This window comes from Mobula hypostoma, chromosome 4, assembly GCF_963921235.1.
Source record: "Mobula hypostoma chromosome 4, sMobHyp1.1, whole genome shotgun sequence".
Taxonomy (NCBI): domain Eukaryota; kingdom Metazoa; phylum Chordata; class Chondrichthyes; order Myliobatiformes; family Myliobatidae; genus Mobula; species Mobula hypostoma.
Genome location: NC_086100.1, coordinates 67,447,951 through 67,460,522, shown reverse-complemented (window position 1 = coordinate 67,460,522; position 12,572 = coordinate 67,447,951). Strand labels below are relative to the sequence as shown.

Genomic DNA, 12,572 nt, shown 5'->3' with positions numbered 1-12,572 from the left:
AAAAATCCCAAATCTCCATGAACCTGAAATAGGAATTATACTAGCAGCTGTTAAAAATTCAATTTCACCTCACAGTATTTTATGTGAAGCATTGATTGTTAAATGCAGTCAGTATCATAAAGCTATATAGTTTTTAAATTATGTATTACATTTTTACCCTTTTAGACCATTTATCCACATAAAATTCCAGTGCTTTTTACAATTGCTAAAAATAAATATACTGCAGAAGAACGAACAATGCTTTAAAAGTGAGACTTTCTCTCATTATGTGTAGTCACTGGAGACTGCAAAGATTCTACAAGTGACTTTATGGTCCCTCACCCAGGAAACTTTCTATGGATTTACAACCAAGCAGCAGTATCTGGCAATCATGAATAGCAGTTAAAGACCCCTTGTCTTCTGTTAAATGCTGTTTGGATGTACTAAAAGAGCAGCAGATTTCATTGGAAGTTCTCAGTCAAATTTCAACTCTGACTGAGATGAATAATGTGGAATCAGTAGTCTCATTCTTGAATCCCTTTGGTAACTTAAATTCAGTATCACAAAAGTCTGTAAAACAAGAGATCTTTAAAATATATAACTGGCAATCTATCATGTCTTTTTAAAGGAAATTTTAAGATCTCACAAACAACTCCAGTCATCTTAATAATCCAGGTAGAATGTGCACCGATAGTTGGCATTTCAAAATCTTGCAACATTTAAATATGGTTTTAAGGAGAATACAGAGGCTGTTATCTTGGACAAGGAAATCACACATTAGCTGCAGTATTCATTTTCAATTTTATTGACATTTCACAACATTCACAAATATACACAAAAATAGTTAATTGCTAAAACTATAGTCAAAGTGAAAATTAGTTGCAAATCAGTTCAGTAGTGTACCAAATCCTGGCATCAAATTAGTAAATTTCTTCTATTACATCTCATTCAGCTGTTTCTTAGTTTTCAAAGATATGTGTAAGGAGTAATTATCTGAAAAGTAAATGTTTGCAAAACTTGCACACATGGACTTGCAAATATATATTTTCTCACTCCAAAATAAAGCACAATTTATAAATGGGGGGCGGGGTGTTTAATCAAACAAACATGAAACGCTACACATTGAAACATGGACCATTCGGTTTGTAGGATTCAGTTTGAAAAATAGATAAATATTAGGGCAAAAACAGATTTCTGAAGTTTAAGTACACAGCTCAAGCATAGACAAATTTCATGTAGCATATTTTGCTTGGATTTAGAACAGCTTAGAGTTTGTGTTAACATGTTAGAGTTCTGTGCAAATTCACACAGTATGAAAGCTCACTTAAAAAAATCCATCCATTGAATGTAAAATTTGAAACAACTTCCAATCTTGAAAATATAAAATAAGGAGAGTGCATGGGGTGAGGGCAACAAGGCTTATGACTCACAGATACTGAAATGGCATGGATTCATTTAACTTAACCAACCTTTCTGATGAAGAATTATGTATGCTCATGTGCAAACAAACATGAAAACAAAAGGTACATCTTAAGAGAAGGTTCACTTTAACTGCAGTAGTACCAGATGTTTTTACTGTAGCAATTGGATGTTCATATTGCCTTATGCAAAAAAAAATTGTTTGTACCCAGTTTCTAACCTCAAATTTAACAAGCCAATTAGAAGCTCTTCTCCAAACTCCCAGTAAGATTTGCTAATATGCAATAACATGTACTAGTTTTCTTATACATTAATCACTGAATATTGTCAGAAATATGAACGTCTACATCACACTTTGTTAAATAGAATAAACCAGATTCCAAATTAAAACAGCTGCCTTTGCTTCACAAAATATCAGAAGTCACTTACTTTTTTTTTGCAATACAGAAAATTGACATTCAATATTGCACTGAAAGAGTTCATAGCTGACAATCACATGATCAGACATCTGGTGTGTTTGCTCTTAAAAACATTTTTAAATATACTAGAATCACCCAGAAATGCATTAAGCAAAGAACTGCCAAGAAAATTAACTGCAAACACAACTTTTAAATTTTTGTTAAAGAATACATAGTTATGATGCATGTTTGTGTATTTTTTTGTTGAAAATCATGGCCAAAGCCCATTGCATGAAGTGGGGGAAAATATCAAAAGAAATCAAACCATATAGGAACTAACTTGTTTCTAACATAATCCTGGTGTAAAAGCTAGAGCCTCTAATCATCATCACCCTGTTAAATATGCACACTGCCCTCACCTTCATTTGTTCTAAAGCTGTCTTAACCCTCTCTTTTCCCTGTCCTTCGCCCCCTTAGATTGGAATCTTTCAAATGCACAGGCACTCTTTCATGACTTTTGTTTGTCTACTGTGCTGAGCTGACTGGAAATAAACCGAACTAACTTTTCTTCCCTAATGATGAAACATTTAATGATAGTTCAGGTTCAATCCAGTTGCCTGGCCAAAAGAATTCATAAGATTTATTAGAATTGGAATTGAAATAATGGCTGTGCAACTGGAAAATCCATTTCTTCTTCCAAAGCAACCAGAGCTTGTTCCACCCTGCCGAATAATTTGGGATATCCTGATTGTTCAAATAAAATGTACATGGATTCAGATGCTCAAAAATTTAGCATTAAAGAAACATAGCATCTTTTTACTTTCAAGATCATCATACAGAAATTTATGAAGATTCAATTCAACGTATGCACAGGGAGAAGTCTCTGTACTGTATGATCGAAAAACTGCTATATCCAAATCATAAAACCAAAACTTTTCCTTACATTATACAAATTCTGGTGGATCTAAAAAAAAAATCACTGCATGAGGCATGTCTGTGAACTTGTGAATGCATTTTTGTCTAGCAGTTAATTTCTTTTGCAACAAGATATCTAATTAAAAGGCATCCAGGAATACCACATACAATGTATACTAATGAAACCATTGTAGCATTTTCTAATTCATTTTTAATCCTTTGCAATATAGAAGCATCCAAAACACATGAAGACTTAAGAATTAAAGATTCTGTACAGAATATGTACATACATTGCTTGCACCCAAGGATGCACTATGCACAGAAGATCGAACACACTTTAGATCTGGAAATGAACAGCAGTTTTTGCAAAACATCTGTCTAAGGCAGCATATTTAGATATACTGTAGCTTTATGACCATGATTACAAACATTGCCAAGGTATGAAAACAAAAATAAAAAATTAAACTGTACAATACCAGCCCAAGTGTAGACCGGACTATTTCACATTACGACACGCTCAGAGATGAGAAAGGACTTGTTAAAAAAAAAGGTAGTAATACAAGTCATTGTAGCTCAACAGGACATTGCGTAGTTGAGATTCCGTATGGCGATTCCGACCCCCACCCCCAATTATAAATAGGTTCAGATGACTAAATTGTAAAATCACATTAATACTGCCTTGCCAGTTTTATTTTTGAGGTTATTCTGCACTAGTTGTCAAATGCAAGTTGTCAAATGCACTCACACTTCCATCAACTGCAATGAAAAACGTTTTAATTTTAAATAAACTGTGTTCACATCCTTCTTCTGAAACTATCCAAATGACAGGTTTGTATCTGTCCACCAACTTAAAATCTGCTTTTTGCATAACAGATTCGGATAAACAAGTTTAAAGCATACGGAAATAAGGGAAGATCATAGCACTCTTTCCAAGTACAATTTGAGAAAAGACAAGGCAAACATAGAATTTGTATATAATGATTTGTTCATCAGGATTCAACAAATGCAAAAACTGAAGGATGCAAATATTTAAGAATACACAGTGATAGTAACAAAATTTAAAAAGGTACACAAAGTTATTATACAATGTAATTATGGATTGAGAAGTGACTGCAAAATGCACAACTTTAATAACAGAAACCATCTATATTATATCGAACAAACTTTTGTGAAAGATTTATTAGCTATTTTGACAATTTAAGAACTGAAATCATCCGGGGAAAAGAGTAAAACCCACAAGGTAGAAAGGCCACAAAGTGCTTGAGGAAATATTCAAGACAAAGTCACTTATGATAACGTAAAATTTAGATTTGTAACATATAGTGGAGTATTGCATATTTTTGTTTCCTCTTCCAACATTAGCATCCCTTTTTGTAAGCATCTACAGACTGAATAGACAAACATAAGCATAACATAATAACACTTATAGCTGTTTCTTTGAAGCAATTAACAGTCTATAGATATGCTACAATAAGTGTATGCAAATACTTCAGGGGAACAGTAAACAAATCAACCTTATTTATCTTGCTTTACATTCATTAGTCATACCTTAGATGTTAAGTGAATAAATTCTTAAATTTAGAATTTAAGAGGTGCAATTCATTTAAATTTCAGCATTATTGGAGTTTAAGCAATGATGTTACTGTGCAAAATATAATGTGCTTAGGAAAAAAAATCTAAGAACACCATCTCAGCCTACCTCTCTCCACCCTCCAAGATTTAACTCTTTGCATGAGGATACTAGATTGTAATTGATGCATCCCTGGGCTTATTCAAAATACTGTTTAAATACTGAAATATACAACTGTTATTTAATATGGGCTTCAATGACGAATGAACTTAACCACCTTTGTAAGCTTCTTTTCTAGAGGTTGATCTACGGGGGAGATAATTGGTACAAGGATTTCAACTCAGTGGAATGCCTCTCAGATTAATGGGAGAATGCCTATGACTCTTGCATCATTTGAGTGAAATGGTTTAAAGCAATACATTTCTTATTACAAAGATTGCCTGACACTTCATTAAAATTGAAAGCTTATCAAGATGAAAAAAACTGATGTTATAATGAAAGATAACAGGATAATATAACATTTAGATTTGTTAAATGTTCCCCATTAAGTGGTGATTCTCTAATTTTGTGTCATTGCCATGACTACCGGCAGCTCCTTGATCACAGCAAGTTCTTTTCATGAACTGGACATTCTTTGTCTTAACAGCAGCTTAAATCTTCACAATTGATTCATTTTTCTCAGCATTAAATTTATCTGGGGTTTCTGGTCCAGTCAAATCCTTTGGTCTTCCAGGTTTGCACAATAGATCATCACTTTCGTTACCCATCAAGGAGATAAACCACCAGCTCATAAGTGGCCATCATGATCGCAGTGTTTGGAATCTGTCTTACCAGATGGGTGATGAGACCACGATAAAGTGATCTGTAACCTTCCTCAGATATTACTAAGGAAAATGTCTGAAAAAATGATCTGTATTTTGTTCCTTCTTCACGTAGCCTAGTTCTTATGACTTCTGTAAAAAAAGTGGATCAAATTATGATTAAAAACTGCACATTTACAATTATATTATCCAATATATTGAATATTGAATTTTTGCAGACATTGAAATCTTCATTCAAGCAGGATTTGCTTTACATTACAGAAGTTCATAAACTCTACATAATCCAACATTGCAAAGGAGATTTAGAAAAACACTAAAAATCTGTGGTGATATACTCTTCTCAAATGAAAGGTAATAATTTAAAATCCAAGTTATTAGGAGATTTTGACACATCAAACAATCATTGACACAAAGCCACAAAATGAGATGAGATATAATCAAATGATTGTTCAAAAGAACAAATTTTAAGGTACATTGTAGAGGAGAGATCAGTCAATTTAGGTGGTGAATTTCAAAGTTTAGGATCTAGGCAACTTTAAATGCAGTAAAATGTGAACCAATGGGGAGAAAAAATGATTAGTGGACCACCAGCAGACCGAATTAAAGGAGCACAAAGGACCTTGAATGGTTTTAGAGCTGACGCAGGTTTACAGAAAGAGAGGGATCTAAAAAATTGGGATGAAAATTAAAAACAAAGAATAGTTTTCTTTGACTAGAATCAAAGATGGGCATATTTACATTTAGATAAATAGAGATGGAACATGGGCTGTCAAGAAACGGAGCCAGAATAGAGCAGATCTTATTGTGGTTGATGAGATCGAACTGCGGCAGATTTATGTTGGGGTCTCTATATTTTGTAGCTTTATAAATGAAATTTATATACTGAAGTCAGAGATGAAGAAATAATTTTTATTTCTGGGTCCTGAGTTTTTAAATACTTTTTAAGCCAGAGGAAATCAAATTCCTGCTAAGTGAGGTGGGGGTGGCGGGGGGGGGGGGTAAGAAGTTATGAGTAGAATGTGCAGTTCAAATCACAATCTATCTAATCAGCCGGCATCATATTAAATGTCAGTAAAGGTTTGAAGGGCTAAGTGGACTTCTGCTTCCAAATCTTACTCATGTGTGTTTGTATGTACACTTAATTGCAAACAAGGACCTTTTAAGCTAAGAACTTTGGAGTATATTACACATTTTAAGAAAATATAGTAAGAAATGGGCTTTAGAAAATTCTAATGAAAGGCATTCTTAAGAGCATAACATAAGAAATAGGAGCAGAGGTAGGCCATATGGCCTGTCAAGCATGCACAACCATTCAGTATGATCATGGCTGATCTGGCCATGGACTCATCTCCACCTACCTAGCTTTTCCCCACACCCTTAATTCCCCTACCATGCAAAAACATCTACTAGGATTAACTCAGTTCCTTGTTCCAAAGGTGCAGAATGTCTACAGAATTTTCATTTTATTTCAGATTTTCATCCTTTATTTAGGTTTTGGCAAACAGGCTTTGTGCAATGAATAATCTATAGCTCCAGAGTGTTATGATAAGGATCAGGATCAAGTAAAAGGGAATCTAAGTTCAGAGAGGATAGCAAGCTCAATGAACAAGCAAAGGTTCACAGAATTACATTACATCTAACCTAGGCTTAATTACAGAAGGAACTAGAACAGTCATGGAAAAGTATGTTGTTTATAAGTGCATAGAAACTACGTACCATGTGGATATGCTATACTGGTGGCACATGTTTTAGATGTTGCAGCAGCTAACATCAAGGCTATAAAGTCTGAAGCATATTTAACAGAATCTTCTTCAGGATCCATGTTTGAAGATGTTTTGGATTGCATCAGTCTCTGCTTTATGCTTTCATAAATTACAAAATGAATGACAGTCTCAGATATGCCTGCATAGGAAGCCGACATTCCTCTGTAGAAGCCTCTAATACCATCAAAACGATATACTCTTCTCACACATTCAAAAGCACTCATCCGTGTTTCGCCTCGGCTCCTACAAAAAGAAAAGGCAATTCCAATGAACAATTTATATATTTTCCAATACATAGTTTCAACTTCTCAATATTCTATGTATTAAACAACATGAATTGCAGCAACAGAGACGAGGGGTGATTGATAATTTCGTGGCCTAAGGTAGAAGGAGTCAGTTTTAGAAAACCTAGCACATTTATTTTTCAACATAGTCCCCCCACTACATTTACACACTTAGTCCAGCGGTTGTGGAGCATACGGATCTTGGATCTCCAGAAAGTGTCCACAGCAGGGGTGATTGATAAATTTGTGGCCTAAGGTAGGAGGAGATGAGTTATACAGCTCTCGTTACATGCACATGCAGTTCAACTCTGAGTGATTACGCAGGAAGTTTGAAGTTAATAACTCATCTCCTTCTACCTTAGGGCACGAACTTATCAATCACCCCTCATAGATGCAGACAGAACAAGTTGCGTGACCTTTCCAAACAAAAGCACATCTTCAATACTCTTTAGAATACACAGCACAGCAAACTGCAAGTTAATAAATTCTTTCAATTTTGTTTCAGTGGCAATAGCAAAAACCTCATTCCCACTAGTAAAGAAAATGTTAAAAGTCCTGTATATGTGGCCAGCAGTTTCTCTTGAAGTAAAGCTGTGAGGATATCCTTTTCCAGCAACAGAGATTGGCCTACAATGTTGTGCCAACCCTTTAACCTACTCTAAGATCAATCTAACTCTTTTCTTTCATCTATGTGCCTTTCAAAAGTCTAGAATTCCTAATGTAGCTGCCTATACCATCTTGCCTAGGAGTGCATTCCACACACCTATCACTCTCTGTGTAAAAAAAAACCTGCCTCTGATATCCCCCCATACTTTCTTCCCAATACCTCAAATTATGTCACCCATTTCCAACCTGTGAAAAAGTCTCTGGGGGTCCAGCCGATCCAAATTTCTTATCAGCTTGTACACCTCTGTCAAGTCATCTCTCATCCCCCTTCTCTCCAGAGAGAAAATCCCTAGCTCTCTCAACCTGTCCTCCAAGACCAGCTTTGTAATCCAGGTAGCATCCTGGTAAATCTCCTCTGCATCTTCACTAAAGCTTCTAAAACCTTCCTAAAATGATGCTAAGAGAACTGAACACAATATTCCAAATTTGGTCTCACCAGAGTTCTATAGAGACTTTTCTACCATTAACTTCAATGGAGGGGGAAAATTGCTGCAAAGGACTTTTGTAATAAATTTAACAGCCAATTACAAAAGACCTTCAGTGCATAGGATTTTAAAATTAGAAATTTAAGTAAATTTTTTAAAACAAAATGTTTCTAAATTAAATTATTTTCTTAGTGTACATGTTAAGTGGATGTAGTGAGAATAGATATATACAAACAGAAAGCTATTCATATTTAAAAAAAAAATCTGATCATCACTGGAACTTCCTACATTTATTTAAAAAGAAACAATTTGTTCATTTCTATTTTCCTTCCTAAAAATACCATAATTAACAGGTTAAATGAGATCTGATTACCGTGCTTCTAGTTGCAAGCGTGTCTTTATTAGCCAGATGGGATTGGTGGCTGTAATAGCAGTAAAGCCTGGGAAAAAAATAACAATACTGATAACATAGCCTTTGAACTCTGAACATGAGACAATTCTAATAATGTTAATCTCAAATCTTAAGAAATCCACATTTTACTATCTGCTACAAATAAATTACGCATGGCAATTTGAATTAGTAATTGTTTACTTCTTGATCTGGCAAATGTTTTCATTTTGCTGAAGTAACAAATTGAGTATAGCACAAATGACCAGGTCCACTGTTTAATCAAAATGTATCTGTCCTGGCACCAGTCTCTCATTATTCTCATAACATACAAAGCTTTGAAGAAAATTAAATGGCTATGGCAGAGGAAGAATTGCTTGTATATTCAAACTAAAAAAAAAATCATGATTCCACTATCAATAGTGATTAAAGCAACTCTCCTGGAGATTTAAAGTTCTAATAACTGAGTATTATATTTCTTCAGTTTAAAAGTGCCTGTGCCACAGACTGCAATATTAAATAGAAAAAAATGCAGTGATGAATACACCTAATGGAACAGTTGTTCTTTTAGAATCTTGGAAACATTAAGACGGAAACTAAATTGGTCATCCAAGGTAATTTTCATTTACATGATTTTTGAATGTTCTAATTTCACATCTAACTGAAAAAAATACAGTTGGCAAGCTCCTCTGATATCTGAATAGATAAAAGGCCACCAACCTGTGTGCAACTGAACTACTGGGAACAAGGCGCCTCCAGGTTTGATCCTTGGATTTTGTCATGCTAGTTGTTCCCTGCCAGAATGGCAGTCAACGGACTTAAGTTTCCCAGGTTAATATAAGTTAGGCAATGCTCCTGCCACTGATCCTGTTAGAAAGCGAGAGTTGTATGTATGTTGGGCGAGGATTAAATAAAAGGCTCAACTACAATGTCAGCCATGGTACAAATAACCTAATGACACTCACTGTGTAAGCTCACACTTGTGAACAGCCAGTTGGGCGAGTTGCCAGGAGTGTTGACATCTGTGGAACCAGCATGAGACAACACCCTGTGGAATGGAGAGAAGTGCGAGCGTGAGTGTGTACGAGTGTGCGTGTGAATGCAAAGGGGGTTGTTTGCTGGTGCCCAACAAACTTCAACTGCACTAATCACTCATTCCTAATGAGTGGAATACAAAAAAATAACCTTAATGAGGATTATGTGGAGATGATCTATTCTAAATGTCTGCAATTATCCAATCTCAAAAAGAAGAATATTCACTTACCATTGGGTTTTTATTGTGTTTATTCTATAAATTAAAGAGGGGCAATAAACAATGGCCTTCCAAATTTATTTTAGGGTCAGTCTGTACTTCAGCCTACCAACCAATTGTGAGGTTTGAACTTCCAACTTAGAATAGTATTAGCATTTACCCATTTCATTCCCTGAATCATGTTGCTGTTATTAATTTTAATGCCCCTGACAAAAGTGTTCAAGGTACATTCATGATGAGGGAAATAAAATAAGATAAAATGCCTTCACAACAAGAACACAGAGCCTGATGCATTCTGTTAAATATGAAGAACATATCAGTTTAAGCGTATGATCAAGAAAATCTGGCTCACAGGACTATAAAGTCAATCCAAACTCACTAATATACACCTCACACATTCTACCCAAATATTACACGACCTAACCAATTAAATGATTTATAATATGGAAACTATCTTTTTCTAAAATTCATTCTTGGCCACATAAGCAAGAGCAGTATTTTTCACTAATCTCTAAATGCTTTCATAATGGCCCTTTCCCCTATGGTACGATACTGACAATACCATTTCCTACAATCTATTATACAAATTTACCATGCCACTTCAGATAACAGCTAAGAGAGTTAATCACATCAGGTGGAAGCTTTGATAGTTAATGAGGAATCAGGTTTATTATGAGACAACTGTAGCTATTTCTTTTGAATGTAATTTGAAACTGATGCAGCCAAAGAGAGGCTAGCTCTATCCCACCCATTTCTGGACTGAGAATTGAACACTGAGAGAGAAGTAGCTTTTGCAATGTCGATTAAAAAAAGTAGACACAGACACACAGGATATTAACTGAAAATATGTGGTGCATTCTGAATGACACATGTTTTTTTAAAATCTGTATTGCAGTATATAGTTATAGTGTATAGACTGCAATCAGTACCTGGTCCTGCACTCTCAGAATTAAAACTAGTTGTTATTTATGCCTAGTAATGATGAAAGAAAAATTATCTGGTAAGGTGGAACATGGGATGAGAAAGTTTACTCTTTTCTCGAGAGAAATGCACAGTATATATACCTAAAATAGACACAGGCTGTCTGCATCACAATGACAAGTGACCTTATCAGATGAACTTGCAATACTGTACCTTATGGTAGAACTCAAATAATTAAATGCAAGTCTCATTCAAGTTCAGTTTTTTCCCCCTTTGAACAACTGTAAATTAAAGAAAGGGCCAAGAGGAGATAATGAAAAAAGGCTTATACTTAAACATTGTAGTACCGAGTTTTTGCTATTTGCAGCAGAGCATGGAAGTTTAAACTGCAAAGTAATCATACAAAATCATAACCATTAGTACAACAAAGTAAAGTGCATTACACTAATAAAAAGTTTATTGTTTTGTTTCTTTTTTAGAAATACGTAAAAATGCTAACCTTGTCCATCCGAATACAGCAAATATGCATTGATAAATGTTTAAACATTAAGAGACTTAATAAAGCACATTTTATTTTCTGGGTTTCTACAAATGAACGTATAAAGACAGCCAAATCTTTTATTATCTTTGGTATTTGAGTTACAAGGGATTGTATTAAGCAGCAATGAAAACAAAGCTATATTGTTACATTATTTTGAACCCAAAGCAGTTTTACTGCCAGGATGAACTTGGCATCAAAATCTATCAGAGAATGCAGAATACCGAATACCGTAGTCTACAATTACAATTAATATAGATGAAATAAAAACTTTTGCAGAACTCCTCCCATACCAATGGATTTGATTTTGGTTTTAGGCTTTTTTTCTAAAAAGGGAAAATCTAGGCCTATTACAAATTCCATGCATTAACCTTACTTTCTAATAGTTTAAGCAACCTGCTTTAATGAAAAAATTTACATGGAACAAATAAGTCCTAAGGGACCTTGGCTAATGCTCATAAAAATCTATAAAGGACACAATGGCTAGAGGTAGAAATCACTGTTACTGCAGAGTGCACTGAGCATATCATTACACTAAATTTGACGAACAACACACATCAAAGTTGCTGGTGAACGCAGCAGGCCAGGACGCATCTCTAGGAAGAGGTACAGTCGATGTTTTGGGCCGAGACCCTTCGTCAGGACTAAATGAAGGAAGAGCTAGTAAGAGATTTGAAAGTGAGAGGGGGAGGGGGAGATCCAAAATGATAGGAGAAGACAGGAGGGGGAGGGATGGAGCCAAGTGCTAGACAGGTGATTGGCAAAAGGGATATGAGAGGATCATGGGACAGGAGGCCCAAGGAGAAGGAAAAGGGGGAGGGGGGGAAAAACCCAGAGGATGGGCAAGGGGTATAGTCAGAGGGACAGAGGGAGGAAAAAGAGAGAGAGAGAGAGAGAAAGAATGTGTGTATATAAATCAATAACAGATGGGGTACGAGGGGGACGTGGGGCATTAGCGAAAGTTAGAGAAGTCAATGTTCATGCCATCAGGTTGGAGGCTACCCAGACGGAATGTAAGGTGTTGTTCCTCCAACCTGAGTGTGGCTTCATCTTTACAGTAGAGGAGGCCGTGGATAGACATGTCAGAATGGGAATGGGATGTGGAATTAAAATGTGTGGCCACTGGGAGATCCTGCTTTCTCTGGCGGACAGAGCGTAAGTGTTCAGCAAAGCGGTCTCCCAGTCTGCGTCAGGTCTCGCCAATATATAGAAGGCCACATCGGGAGCACCGGA

The 12,572-nt window shown here is 35.6% G+C and overlaps 1 protein-coding gene across 1 annotated transcript in view; it reads right to left on the bottom strand.

Moving 5' to 3' along the window:
* Window positions 1-767: 767 nt before the first annotated feature.
* The window catches only part of LOC134345361 (solute carrier family 25 member 36-like), an 85,668-nt gene continuing 73,863 nt past the window's right edge, over window positions 768-12,572 (bottom strand). Inside the window, exons 5-7 of the mRNA XM_063045891.1 lie at window positions 8,614-8,680; window positions 6,819-7,108; window positions 768-5,234 (exon numbers count right to left, since the gene is read on the bottom strand). Coding sequence (XP_062901961.1) covers window positions 5,041-5,234; window positions 6,819-7,108; window positions 8,614-8,680 — 551 coding nt within the window. The 3' untranslated portion in view covers window positions 768-5,040. The remainder of the gene's footprint in view (window positions 5,235-6,818; window positions 7,109-8,613; window positions 8,681-12,572) is intronic.